This window comes from Ambystoma mexicanum, chromosome 1q, assembly GCF_040938575.1.
Source record: "Ambystoma mexicanum isolate Mex_15411 chromosome 1q, UKY_AmexF1_1, whole genome shotgun sequence".
Classification (NCBI taxonomy): Eukaryota; Metazoa; Chordata; class Amphibia; order Caudata; family Ambystomatidae; genus Ambystoma; species Ambystoma mexicanum.
In genome coordinates this window covers 788,731,171-788,746,616 of record NC_090922.1, presented here as the reverse complement: position 1 = coordinate 788,746,616, position 15,446 = coordinate 788,731,171, and the positions used below count along the sequence as shown (strand labels likewise).

Below are 15,446 nucleotides of genomic sequence, written 5' to 3'. Positions count from 1 at the left end.
TGCCACTCATGCCCCCTGACATGCCCTTATTTATACTCATGAACCTTGGTAATGAGTGGCTGTAGGGGGCAGATTTATGACCATGCAGTTTCTGCACCAACAGCATCCACCACGCAGTAGTCAGTGCTATCTCAGGTCACCCATTTTGTATTTGCTCATGCTTGGTCTCAAACTGTTCAGCCTACAAGTAATTCCAGGGGATAATTTTGAGAGAATATTCAGGAGGGTGGGGGAGGGGTGGTTAGCATCAGTACTGTAATGTAGCGGTGGCAGTTTCACCAGAGCTGGCAGCTGATTCAGGAAAGTGACTTTTTTCTATATAGGCACCAAAAACATGGGACATGGTCAGAGGAAAAAGGATTCATCTGGGGGCAATGAATGTCTCAGAGTTGGTAATTAATAGCCAAAACGGGTTCCTGATGATAAATGTTGAAACAGTGGAGCATCCAGACAAGGCCTAACACAGGGCAGTAATATCATTAGGTGGTGGTTTGGCACAGGAGGATCCCCACAAACCAGGCCACCTGTCAATCACTACATACACATCTGCAGATCTATTGCTTCTTGAGTTTAGAACTTTGATCTTGGATTCCGGGGTTACTTAAGAGTTAAGATAGCAGTGGAGATGTGTGGTGAAAAACCTTTGACCATCTCCAGCATGAGGTCTTTGAGCTTCTCCAGCATGAGGTCTTGGCTGCCTCCCCTCTACTGCCCCCTCAGTCCTCAGAGAATGAGGAACTCTGGGTACTCATCCCTTCTGTATAACACCTGGCAGGGGCTTCAGCAGGGAAAAAGCAAAGGGGCAAAAGGTCTTACAATGTAAGGAACAGATTCTAGCTATCAAAGTCTGTTAAGCTCTCTACCGCTATCCTCTCCTTAGGCGCCTTCCTTAACAGCACCCTGAAGAGATCCCAAGTGGGCATAGGTGGCAGGACTATAGGGCAAAAAAAGGCGCAATGAACGAAAAACAAAATGAGGTATGGAGTATGGAGAATGGAGAAGGCTGGTGCCTACACTCACCTATGTTTCTACAGCGCCTTTTGAGGAACAATCTGGATCCGTTACAAAAGGGTCACAGACACAGAGAAGGCTCCATACATCGTCACCCTGCCACAGCACAGGTCCACTTTGCCCGGTGGCCATACTTTCACGTTCTTATGCCACTCTTTGTGCTCCCCGGCCTCCTCAATGACCCACTTTAGCCAACCATCTGGCTAGCATGCATCAGCTGCTGTGGCTTCAATAGAAATGCAACTACGGAGTGGCCAACCAACAACAATATACAGAAGGAGATCAGTGTAGATGTAAAGCAGATGGACAACATTGCATGGCAGCGCAGACATTATCAACAAATGTCTGAACTGCCTCCTCCTGAGCTAATGTGTAAACCGCCCACTTGTGTTTCACACTTTCTGGAAAGCCCTCATTCCTTCTTCTTTTGCAGCATATCGGGATTGATATCTGGGAATGATAACATTCTCAGAATACCATCGGTAAACTACTTCAATTTAGTTGCTGCTACCTTTGAGACTATTACCATCTATTTCCCTACACCATTTAAGGAGGGCACCCTTATACCCCTACTTAACAGGATGGGCCCTACTCCTTTATCAGGCTAAGCATTTTGCCTCACAGAGTCTTCTATATACAGCTGTACAATTTGCTTCTTCTGAATCTGACATGCCCTAAACTCTGCTATCATATCTTCTCACTGTGCAAATAGAGACTACAAAAATAAAGAATACGGTAATAGGGCTACAAAAATACCTCTCTCTCTCTCTCTCTCTCTCTCTCTCTCTCTCTCTCTCTCTGTCTCTCTCTGTCTCTCTCTCTCTCTCTCTCTCTCTCTCTCTCACACACACACACACTTTGAGTAATTATTTCTAAATGTAAAGTATCTGAAATTACAAAATGTTATTCTCCCTAAAAACAATAAAAACGGCAGTCGATATTTTCGATATTTATTATGCAATCTATGAAAACTTTACTCTACATTGTTTTCAATTAAGCACATTTCAAAACACATATGTCCCTCTACAAGCCACACAAGAGCTCAAAGTCACAGGTGATTTGTTGCTCTGGGTCCTATGAAACTAAACTCACTCATCTTATGCTAACATGCAGAGACATTCTTGACTTACAGAGAATGGAGCCACCAGAGCCCTTAATTTGCTTACCTGGACAAGCCTTGATGTTACAGCTGGAGAGCTGACTAGAATCCCCTGGACAAAGACGTCCACTGTTGGAGGGAGCTGGATTGTTGCACATTCGTGTCCGGATTTGTTCCCCTCCTCCACAAGATGCTGAGCACTCACTCCAAGACAGCCATGGTCCCCAACTCCCATCCACTACAGAAAATGCAAAATACTAACAACTTACAGTTTTTCACAGAAACATGCTGAAATTAAAAAGGCTTGGCAATAAAAAAGATAATTCAGGAAATATGCTCTCAAAATCAGTGACCATACTTTGGGGTCTGCAGAAAGCAATGTAATTGCCAAGTGAAAATGAGAGAGGAATTACTGGCCCAATTTGAAGGGCCCTAGGTTGAGAGCACCCTTTTTTTATTTGACTGGTTTTATTATAACATAAAAACAAAGATAACAGGCATAAATACATATATATCCCAAAACCCTCCAACCCACCCCCTGAGATCGGCCGTGAGGCTTCCTAAACTTGGTCATGTCTTCGGGAGTGCCCGTACTATACATAGTAACACAATGTTTACTAGCTGCATATACCTTAAACCGTAAGCAGAAAACACTCAGCCCCTATCCATCTAAGCCCCACAGTTCACAGAGGGCCTCAAAGTCCAGGTGGGCTATCTACAGAACTTAGGGAGGCTAAATCCTTTCCGCACAGTATCCCCGACTTGGGGGCTCTGTAGTTCACAGTGGTTTATCATCTGGGGAAGAGGAGAGTTTGTTTAGGAGCGATTCCCAGATCATGGTCACATCCCCACGTGAAAGCATCCAGCTTTCAGATGCCACCCACGTGTTTACATCCCCGAGCCACTGCACTATCAATGGCCCTTTCTGACACTTCCACTAGATACTCGAACTACAAGCAGCCAGCAGTAGAAGAAATCCAGCAATACTTTTCACACGTTTCTTCCTTCGACCTCCGGGTAACACCCAGTAGGCACACCTGTGGGTCGCAGTCGAAATTAGCCTCCACCACGCTCACTCCATGACCCTTTGCCAGTAGCAAGTTAAAACTGGATATTCCCACACCATATGCCAAAAATCTGCATTTTCCCAGCTACACCTATGGCACCTGTGCGAGATCTCACTATTAATTAGATGCCTTTATTTAGATCATATAGACTATATGAATAATATTGAAGTGAATTAGCTTGAAACTAGCGTTCCGTGATGCTGTCCGAACTTGGGAGCAAATCTTAAGCCATTACTCATTCCTCAGCGGTTCGCCAATGTCTGTTTCCCTTTGGCCTCTTACTTTAAGAGCAGGTGCCTCCACACAGTCATATAGAGTCTGATACAGGCGAGAAACGTTGTGACCTGATTCCCCAATGTTTAGTATCGTATGCAGTAACTGCAAGGTGGGAGGTTCCTCCAATATCAAGTCACATTTGGATGCCAAAGACGCCACATGCCTAGCATAATTTCAGGAATTGTCCTTGTGGCATCCCATTTTTCCCACACCTATCAAAAAGGACAAAAGATTACTGCCCTCAACCAAGTCACCTAATGGTTTAAGCCGCCCCATGCATCTTGTCTCCCCTCATATCCTTCAACACTATATCACCTGTGGAAGCCCTCTCAGGGGAATGTCAGGGCTGTGTACCAAGCCTATACGAGGATGAGCCCCAATTCTGATATTTCTTGTGCAATGTGGAGAGCACTACCCAGCGCCTACCTCTTACCCATACAAGATTGGCAATCCTGCTATTCAATAATTAAAATAAAAAGGGTGCATTGATCATATATGGAATGTTCACAAACATATAGAGAAGCCACGGAAGAATCACCATCTTGCAAGATTCCAGTCACCCCATAAGGGAGAGGGGCAGTTTTTTCCAAAAAGCAGAGTGTATCTTCAATCCCACTGAGCATTCTACCAGTATTATATGGGAACGTTTCCTCCAACATGCAATGACTCTGCATAAGTAAGAAACAAAGGGATTCAATTCCCATTGAATCCCCACTTCGAAAGTTCCTCCCTCCACTTACCCTGAAGTTCTGCTAGGGGAAAGGTGGCCGACTTCCCTTCATTCACCTTGAAACCCAACATATTCCCAAGGTTCTCAAGAACTTCCAACATACATGGAACGTGTGTAAGGGGATCGCTCACATATAACAACACATGATCTGTTTAGAGGGAAATTATGTGAGTATGCCTTTCTACCAATATTACCATGGCCACAAATTCCTTTTGTAAAATGCATGGCAGGGGATAAAGTGCCAGTGCGAATAGTACCGGCTATAAGGGACACCCCTAGCAAAATCCTATACCCAACCGCCAGGTTAGCGAGATCTCACGTCCTGTTTTCACCATGGCCCTCGGATCACTATATAGTAGTCTGATCCATCTTGTGATGTTACTTCCCATCCCGTACCTGTCCAAGAACACAAAACATCTCTCCCATTCCAGCGAGTCAAATACCTTAATGGCATCCAGGGACACCAAGGCCATGTCCTCACCTGCGTGCTGCACTGCTTCCATGATGTGGTGCACTCTGCGAACGTACATGGAAGTGTTACTGCCTGTTATGAAACCATATTGGTCCAGGTGGACGAGGTGGCTTTCGACCTTCAATAATCTGGCCGCTATGATTCTGCTCAGTATTTTCATGTCCAAATACAAGAGATATTTCGGGTGGTATGAGCTACAGTATATGGAATATTTGTTCAGTTTCAACAGTATCAGAAAGGGGCCTCTCTTCATAACAACCGGGCCAGTAACATACCCACCTTGTACCCTTCCCCATGTATTCTACCAGTGTAGTGGGCATATGATGACCTAACGCCTCCAGTGTCTACTTATGATGCATACGTTCCGTTATTACTTCTGCCCCACAGTGATGCCCGCAGGCTATCCGCCCTATTGATTTGTTAATGGTGAACTCCTGTTTAACGTAGACTTGACTCCAGCCAAAGTCGCTATGCATTGCCCTCTAATCATCACCTTGAAGGCTTACCACAGCACACCTACATCCTTAACAGACCCAGAACTAAGGTCAAATAAGCCCATGATCAGCTCCCTCATTGTGACCCTATATGCTGTGTCCAACAGCGACTGTGCTCTAAGTCTTCAGGTTGGCAGTTAAAGCAGAATGGTCAAAAATAATTCTCCCCATATGTATTCAATAGCGGTAAAATCATAAAACAAGTCCCGTCCATGAAAAAGTAGTCATATCTAGAGTAAGTGTTGTGAATGTGAGATAAAAGAAAACAACAGAGATCACCTTCCGTTACGTCCACACTTACACTAAACCCAATACAGCTACTACCATATTTAGGGATCTTGATACTCATACTTTATATCGTGTGGAGGCATTAGAGCTATCTAAGTTTGGGTCCAATTAAACTCGCCCCCCCTTATAATATTCCCATGACCATTACCACCCATCATTCCCAAGACTTCGGGGAAATATGAACCATCCTCAGTGTTAGGAACATAAGAATTAACCAAGCATATATCCTTTCTGTCGAGCATCCCCACCAATGTTAACATTCTACCTTCCTCATCCTTCCACACTCTCGATACCTTGAGTGGGACACCTCTGGACACCCATATAAAAACCCTCCTCACAAAGCACCAATATGACGTGCGTACATCTTACCTCCCCAATTCATTTTAATGTTCTGGACACACGTGGGTAACATGTGTTTCTCTTGGATAAAAGGTGTGTGCACATTCCACCTCCTAATGAAATCCAATATCGTCTTCCTTTTTGCCAGACTGCCCATCCCATAAACATTCCAAGTCACTATTTTGATACAACCCATCAAACGGTTAATGACCCCACCTTCAGCCCACAACCCTCTATAGGATGACTAACTAGTGCGACATGACCCATAAAATCCCTGACCAATCTCATCAGCCTCTTTGCCCAACATACCCCCATCTTCCATCCAAACACTGTACCATTCCCCCGACCTCTCCCCCAACTATCACTAACAACAACTCCACCCCATGCCAGAAACACGCTTCCTACTAAGGTCAAATACCCAAAGTCTGTGCGTGTGGTAGTTCACTGCCTCCTCGATCCCATCACCGGGCAGTGGGTGTCCATCAGCCACACAGGGCGTGATCCATCCTCATGAACAAACAGCCGAAGAGCAGACCAACCAAACACCCCAAGCCACCCGCCCTCTTTACCAGCATTCCTGACCAGTGTACATTAGACATGTCGCGAGATCACGGGAGAACAAGCCTTGGCTTGTTTAGTCAACAAATGTGCGCAGCCCGAAGAGTGACTACCGCCCTCAGCCTGATCCTTGTGTGCAGTTGTTGGGCCATTCTCAACTTTGGATTCCTCCAACTGCAAAGTACCATCCTGCGCAACCAAAACCTTCCCGGACTTCTGATGATGTTGTGCTGCTCCGCCTTCTGTCTGCAGGTCAAACGTTCCATTACCTCTGTCATTCTTATTCCTGTTTCTCGACCTTGAGTTAGTGCCTGTGCTCCAACTACCCCTAACTTGTCGCTGTTGCTGGACTCGCCTGGTGTAGTCTGGGAATATCACCATGGGACTATTATCTATGAGGATGAAACTCATTTCCTTGATGCTTGGAGTATGGCATCCTGGTTCACCATGGGACTATTATCTATGAGGATGGAACTCATTGCCTTGATGCTTGGAGTATGGCATCCTGGTCCCTAAAGTTGATGATTCAAGCTACCACTGGACTCAGTCTGGCCTCCAGAGGGCGATTCTGCGCTGGCACCCTGTGCACTCTTTCAGCTGAACATCAATTAGATAGGCCCTTAGATCTGAGCGATTTGTGCAGCCAGCATTCTAGGAATAATTCAGATGTTGTTCCATGTTGCAGAGGCATTGCTAGGAGGGATCTGGGGGGCCTATAGCCCTGGGTCATTTGGTTGTTGCCCCAGATAGAAGATCAGGGACTACAACCAAAAGACTATAGCTAGGCCCAAATCGTGCCAGTCACGACATTAGCTTAGCCCCTGATCTTTTCCAGACCTAGCAACACTCCTGCCATGTTGAAAGACCCTCTGCATTCTCAGCTCTCAATTCCTAGTTTTTCATAGTTTGAAGTACAGTGGAGACCATTTTCTTCAAGGTTAGTACCTCTACCTCGATGTTAAAGGTCTTAGAGTCTGTTTACTTTTCGTCATAATATGCACATTGGACCACAGCAGGTTTACTTCCTACCCTATAAAGCCAATCTTTGCATCCAGGACCACACAGGAGGTCTGAACAGCAGTCAGAACTTCTGTTATTCTGTCTTCAAAACTCATTTGCGGATGCTCTGCCTCCCCTGGCCCAGGCGCCCCTTCCGCTGACTCAGCTTGCAATTTGACAGCTTGCGTCATGTTTTTATCAGGTTTGGTTGGGTGGAGGCCAGAATGTTTGCCCCATGTCCCGGCCATAGTCACTCTCAGCTCCAGCCTTCTTCTGGTCCACAGGTTCACCAGAGGTCTCACTCTCTGGGTGTGGGGACTAGACCGCCACACTCCTCCACCCTGATTCAAACCCCAGCCACAGGGTGCCTCGCAGATTTGGGGAGGGGAGGAGCTAAGAAGATCTAGCACTTCTAAAGGCCACAGAAAGAGATGTCTTGCAAACCCGTTACTGGGATCTACAAATTCCTGCAGGGGTTAGGGCCCCTTCCCAGTTCGCACCCAACCATTTTGTACTCACGACTTTGTGCGGGCCGAGGGAGGATCGCAGGTCTATCACAGCGGCCATCTTGAGGTCAGGCAGTCCATCCGGGACACAAACAGAGGAGAAAGACCCCCTTCAGGAGATGAACCAGAAAGTTAAACAAGAGCTTTGATGGAGTCCTCGCCCAATGCCCAGGAAAGAAGCAACTCTAAGATACTGAGCATGGGGCGGTCAGGCAGTGTGCTCTTAGCGAGCTGCACTGAGAAGTGCAGGTGCCATCTTGCCAGCACGGTACAGTTGTCAAGCTTTGCCACCCTCCCGCTGCCATTTGCAGTCTCTGTTCGGCTAGCAGAGGGTCCAGGCCTGTAGTCCTTGATGCACTGCTGGTCCCCTTAAGTGTCACTGATGCTTCTGATCGATAATAGGACCGTGATCAGGACAGAATTTATGGTGGGTGCAGTGGGAGCTCAGAGGTTTCTGGCTAGATACACCAGCTGCTGGCCACACCACCAAGAGCACCCACAAAGGTGTAAAAGGACAGCACATGACACCTGAATTCGCCCCTGAGGGCTGGGTAAGTAAGAGGACACAAAATTCAGCTGTTGAGTAAGAAATGACATTATATTTCAATGGTTTAAAGAACAGAGAAAAAGAACTTAAGACATGTGCGGATCATGCTGTCCGAAACTTGTACTTGAGCTCAAGCCCTGGGACTGTATCTCTCCAGGTCTGAAATCTCTGCACTGGCTCCCAGTGGCAGCGAGGATTAAGTTCAAAACCCTCTGCATCGTCCACAAGGCCTTCTGGGGCCTGGGACATCAATACCTTCAACTCTCTCTTCCTAAATATCTTCTTTCACGGGATCTTCGCCCATCCGCCTCCAACTCCCTCAAGGTCAGTCGCTTCTCCATGCAGCGAGTTGGTGGTAGATTTCTTTCTTCTGCTGGTGCCTCCCTCTGGAACTGCCTCTCTGCCTCTCTGAAACTTGAGGAGGACCATCTCTGGTTCCGGAAGCACCTCCAGACCTTCCTCTTTGCTTCTGCTTTCTCTCCTCCTCTCCCCTGCTGATCTCCTGGCTAAATCTGATACTGCACTGGTTACCTGGCTTGCCTGTGATCTCGGGCCCAGGGAACCCCCACCCACCGTCTCCAGTTGCACACCTGCACTGCCCCCGTGGCAACCCTTGAACTCAGGGAATGGTTCTGTATCCCTACAGCCCCTACTAGCACTTGACACTGGATTTCTGCACTTACCCTTGCACTTGCCACCAGCTGGCTGCACTTTTATTTATTGACTTTATTTTTTTTACTGTTATCCTATGTACTGCACTGTCTCCTCCCCTTTCCCCCTGCATGTTTTCCTCCTCCTCCCCTCCCCTGCACTTGAGCGATCTCAATGTCACCTGGCCTAGTAGGATCATTGTCTGTCTTCCCTCTGTTCCCCCCCCTTGCCTCGTCGCGCCTTGAAACACTTGTGTATAGGCGCGTTATATATGTCATATCATATCATCTGGCAGGATGGGTATTAAAATGGGCACGCAACATGTACCTAGCAGGGATGTTCTTGTCGCTTTGTATATATGTGAATGTAAGAGACCACTTTTTAAAACTGGTTACAGATTACAATGTTACTAGTAGCCTATTGTTTTAAACCTTGGAATGTACTATGTCTGCATAGATATTGAGCTATTTTGTAGTTTCTAAATTAAAGATGAAAAGTTGTCACCTCACACAAGCGGAAGCTCGTGATCAGATGCCCCACCATCTATCAGCAAATATTGATGTTAATAATATTTTGTTCAATGCTCAAGCCTGTACTTGTGTTCCGCCTTTCTTTAAGATATCTGGTGACCCCAAACTCAATAGAATAAGACTAACCCAAAGGGACAGCCAAACTCACAGACGACCCCTGACTAACACTACAAAAAAACTCGGTAACACTCTGCATACCCATCACTGAAAAAACAAGACACATACCTTTGCCACAAAAACAAAAACACTGCAATCTACAAGCACTCTACCGACTCTCCACAACACCCAAGACGCCCATAAAACATTTGCATACAACCACCCATCAAACATCACACAATGTCAACTAAAAACATACCAGCACACAGTGACCGTAGCTACCAACAGCACATCAGAGCTCCCTTGCACTTTTCCCTCTCATTCCCACTTACTAACCCATCCCAACCCCCTTCCTTTTTAGATCCCCCTGGGTGCCTGGAAACCATGAAAATGACAGCGGTGGGCAGTATAAATCACAATAACATAACAACATTACATGTCGTAGTAGCCAGATTTGAAAAAGTACAATGAAAACCCTGTTTTGGGATGTTTTATAATCCTTTCATTGAAATGCTCAACCATGATTTATGTGTTTAATATCCCAACTGCAAGAACTCTCTCCGAGCCTAGCGCATAATGTTCTTGGAGTGGGAGGAAAGTGAGTGACTTGGAGTTGACCAAACGACAGCACTTGTTCTGCCAAGTTTGTATAGAATGGTCAACTGTTCGAGAGCCGCTCAGTCAGGAGAAATAAACCAACTCATTTGCCCCCAAAATAATAACGATATGTCTTCAAAATGTCAGCCTCTGTTAGTCATTCCATCATGGGAGTGTGGTTCAGTGCCCGCAAAGTAAGCACCCAACAATCTGAATATACGAGGTGACGCGGAATGGTGACCATTGCCTCACCTGGACACATCTCAATGTTGCATCTCTGTATCTGCGTGTCAGCGCCGGTGCAGGCTCTGCCGCCACTAGCCGGGCGTGGGTTTTCACAGGTCCGGTATCGCCTCATCTGGCCCCCATTGCAAGATCGGCTGCAAGAACCCCAGGCAATCCACGGGCCCCAGTTACCATGAACTGAAAAGGGAAAAAAAGTTTCTGACATCTTTGTATTGAAGGCCCACAAACACATTTATGCAAGTTAGAGGGGGATAATTGTCGAATAAATAAACAAATAAGACATAATATGTAAGGGAGCTTATCCTTACTGTAGCCTTGTGCTCAGGTATTGCGCACTGTATAGTATGTATGTGTTGGTTTTTATATAGTATTAACCTGTAGAGCAACGGAGCACTGTACAGCCAGGGCACAACGTAAAATTGTACAATAACAGGGATACAATTAGGATTGACAACAAATGGTACAATTAAAGATGGGATACAGGCTGGAGATGGAAAGGCGGTCCTAGTCTTCACTCGTGTGTCAGTGGATTTGCTTCTATGTCCCAATTGATACTATATTCCTGTCAGTGTCACACTTATCAACCTCAATGTACTGTTTAGTCTTTGGGTCTGCGTCAGCCTTTGCCTCTCTTGACTACCTCTGCTATGAAGGAGGATGCAAAGTGCACTCCCTTTCAATCCACCAGGAAGTGGCCAAAGGTGGAAAGACATTACGCAACTCATCCCACATTTTCCCACCCTTGTCTATGCCAATGTCTACTGGCTTTAAAAAACAACTCTGAATTTAGTTTTTCTGTTTTTCTCTCTAGAATTCCACACGTCTGATTATTCTCTTTAGCTTCAATTCTCTGTACATAAGAAGCCTCATCTGCAAAAACAAATAGATTCATAGTTGTTAACCTAGGTTAGTAAATAGCAGTTTGGCAGGGCTGGAAACCCAGGCTTAACACCGACGTAATGGCCATTACAGGAATGGGAGAACAGGAGGGGTCAATATAAGTATTTGAGGGGCTTAGGGAAGGACTGCTGCAGCTCCCCGCTGGGGCAGGAAAGGGAACAAGGGAACATGGTCTCACATCTCAGGACAGGCCCCAACAACATCAGTACTGACCTAGAATTTTTGTTTCATACATCAAACAGCGCTGAAAGCAATTGAAAACACTGGGGGACTTGTACACTCCAAATAGGTTTTGCAACATGGGGACAGATGCGCTTGATTGGGACAGGACACAACAGCATTAGCATAGGCCTCATAGTTGGGTTTTATGAAACAATACAGCTGAAAACAAATGAAAACACTAAGGAGGTCATTTTCTTTCTAGGTGTAAATTGCACAGAGAGAACCTGTTATGTTTGCTTTGGGATTGGATTTCTATACTCCGGCCTGGTGTACTGATGTATAGGAGGCCAACCTAGTTTACTGACAGGGACAACTCTGAAAGCTGTAGCCAAACCGATTCAAGGTAGCAAGGGGATTGGTCAAGCATTCCACTGAGTCTGAGAGAGGAACCTTCAATCATGATTTTTAGGAAAAAACTTTTATTCAACTAATTTGACTATTCCCCTATTAGCATTGTTTTTAGCAGATCGGCCCGTGGCCCACTTCTTTCTCTCTTTATTATTTGATTGTGTTTGTTATTCGTCCTTGTCTCCTAGCGCCTTTAAGCCAGCGGGTCAGTAGCCGCACTATACAAATCAATAAAGTAAAGTAAAGTAAAGGATAAGTCTCAGGACGGGTAATACTTTTAAAGAGTCCTCAATGAGCACACCGAGTAAAAACTCAATGAACACACTTAGACAAATAATTATAGAAATACATATTTATTTATGGCCTTATAACACTATGAATAATTACTACTAGCATGTAATATTTTCACACAAACTAAATAAATGATACATATATACATCACTGGAGTAGGGTAAAATACATAACAAACCCATGAAAAGGAGGATATGTATTAAAAAACAGAAGCACAGGTTCACAGAGATACCACACTAACTATAAAAGTGAATCCCCAAGAAGTATGTGGCCTTGTGGCCAAAAGTTCACCAAAATTCCACAGTTTTTTGAGATGAGAAAAGGTTAGTGGAGGACTTCTGGGGTCCAAGAAGAGTTCCAAGGGGTAGAGGACAAGTTTTTTTAGTGAATAAAAAGCCCCCCACTTTTGGAATTATTACGCAAGCAAGCAATGGCAAAGCCAAACTGTTATAAAACTTTCCAAAAGTTAACAAACTTTTAAAAGGGTGATACAGGATCAGGAAAGTACTGTTACAACTCACCCCCATATTCCGATTCTTCTTAGGACTTGGCAGGTCTTCAGAAGAGGGTTCAAGGTCGCTTTATCCGCTGTCAGCACTGGTCCTTGATGCCCAGGGGTTGCAGGTTCAAACATTTCTCTGGTCAGCGACAAATGCTGGTGCAAGGTCTTCAGGAAATAGAATGCAGAAGAACTCAATGCAGGACTCCTTTCAGCACAGGACTGAATGCAGAAAAGGCTATTTTGGATGACAGCCACTGATGCATGGCAACGCAGGGGGACACGGCTGTTGCAGTCGGACTTCACCTCCTATCTTGGGTCTCCTTGGTGCTGGTAAAATACAATCTTGCAGAGATGACTCCTGTAGCATACATAAGGTATGGATTCCCAAAGTTCCGGGGCTTAATGCGGAACAGCAACGTCTGCAGCACGGTAGCCCAAACTCTGAGCTGGTCAGCCACTGGGTGATCTAGGGGCACTTCCGAGGGCCCTTCTTCGCAGTGCTCCGAGCTGACGTCGAGTGTGATTGTTCCCACGACCCCAAGGGTCGAAACTCATTTTCAGGGCTTCTGGAGATCAACCCCAAGAAAGGGCTCTTTCAGGACAATAGTAGAAGTTGGCCGCCAGGCCGTCTTCCAACGAGTCCACTGTCTCCTTACACATCTTGCAGCTGGATGGAATACTTAGCTCCTTCAGGTTTCTTCTGGAATAGGTGCAGACAGTCCCAATCCACTTCCTGGCAGCAAACACACATGACCCTGCAGTAGCCTGCCAAAGGCCTCTGCTTTTTTGGGCACTTGAAGTCCATATAAGAATGTTCATGTCCTCACAGATCAGGAAGAAGGGTTAGTGACAAGATGGCGAAGGGACAAACGAAAAACCTTGTGACACGGCCATGTTTGGACACTAGACACAGTAGGTAGCCAAATGTGGTAAACGCAATAACGCTAAATAACATAAACTTAAAAATAGCAAAAACAAACTGCTACCACCCGCTTGTCCTTTAGGCACACATAAAGTAACCAAAAATCCTCTGAGTGTTAGTCTAGGGCAAAACAAAAAGTTTGCCCTTTTGTACTGCATTGTAAAATGCATTGTACAATGATAAAAAGTTACCAAAAGTGGCAACAAAAAGTACTGACATTCTCGAAGTCAGCTCGGAGTCCTGCAAAGAAGAGCCTTCGGAAGTGCCCCAGGACCGCCCTGTGGCTGACCAGTTTGGGTTTGGGCTACTGTGCTGCAGACATTGCATTTCCGAGTTGAGAACTTGGGGGATCCTCAGCTGGCACGACAAGACTTACTTCTGCAAAGGTTTGTGGTCCTAGCATTGAGGGGACTCTAGATAGGAGGGAATGTCAGAACATGGCAAGTGAATCCCTTTACGTCACCATGCTTTGGTGGCTGTCATCTGAAATTGCTCACCAGCGTCTTTTCCTGTCCTGAGACAGGCCCTACACCGAGTTTTGCTGCATTCTTCCACTGAGAGTCCTTGTACCTGCATCAGACATCGAAGGGAGAGCTGCTCGAACCTGCAATTCCTGGGAATCAACGGCTGAGGCTGACAGCGAGAAAATAGACCTCAGACCTTCTTCAACCGACCTGTCAAGTCTCATGAAGAATCTGAGTACAGGGGGTGAGTTATGGTGATATTTATCAGCCCTCTAAATTCCCTTTAAAATGTGCTTACATCGACAAAGCATTTATAACACTTTTGCTTTGCGATAGCTTGGTCACACAAGCACTCCGTAAGTTGGGAACACGTTTATTAGTTAGATTAACTTGTCCCCTGACACTACTGTTCACTGGACCCCAGAGAGTTTTTCCAGCTTCAAATAATTGTATGGCATTTTATTGAATTTTTGGGCAGAAGGCCCCTGATCATTTAGGGTTGGGACTTCTGCAGTTAGGGATTATTCTTTGGGACCATTAGAGCAAATACTAATTTGTACCTTTCTTTTCAGGGGTTTTCTCTGTATTTTGCCATAAACCAGTAAATGTGTATATGTATCTAATGTTAGTGGTGTGTGATAGTATTACCTGTTAGTAGTCATTTTTCACTGTGTGTTTTGGCCATAAGTAAAGAAGTATTTTTTATACCTGATTGTCTAAGTGTAATCTTTGACTGCTACACTGTGTGTACTCATTGTAGACCCACCAGGTCAGAGTATAGAAAATCAGTCCTGACAATGACACCCTGAGCCACGGTACTAGCACAACATCCAGGCCCTTGATGGCGTTCCAAAATTGCAAGAAACTGTCCATCTCACAAATGCTCACTGGTAGGGTGTTCCACAATCGTGCGGCTATTACTGCAAATTGCAGGTCTTCTACATGCATAAAATTAGAGGTAGGGATGACCAAATATATCTTATCTTTCAAACGGAAATCTTGTGATGGAATATATCTAAAGGTTTGGTCTGGGGATACATGGGGCCCGATTATGGAGACATTTAAAAGTGAGACAGAGGATTTTGGTCTGCGAGCCTGGTGCTTTCGTCACTTTGTTTTAGGTCAGTACGGGGAAGGGACAACACGTTTCCTTGGCACCAACATCTTAATATTTCCAATGGGTTACAAGGAAGGTTTGCTGTTTCCTCACTGGTAGTAGACTGCTGTCTAAGGATATGAAGCAGAGGTTTGCCATAAAATCATGTCTTGAAAGAGGAACCATCAGTACGTC

The 15,446-nt window shown here is 45.4% G+C and overlaps 1 protein-coding gene across 2 annotated transcripts in view; it reads right to left on the bottom strand.

The window, feature by feature from the left end:
• HMCN1 (hemicentin 1) overlaps positions 1-15,446 on the bottom strand; it is a 1,785,366-nt gene that overhangs the window by 187,696 nt on the left and 1,582,224 nt on the right. For both annotated transcript variants that reach the window (XM_069641364.1, XM_069641365.1), the window contains exons 92-93: positions 10,513-10,683; positions 2,178-2,348 (exon numbers count right to left, since the gene is read on the bottom strand). In XM_069641364.1, the coding sequence (XP_069497465.1) occupies positions 2,178-2,348; positions 10,513-10,683 (342 nt within the window). The remainder of the gene's footprint in view (positions 1-2,177; positions 2,349-10,512; positions 10,684-15,446) is intronic.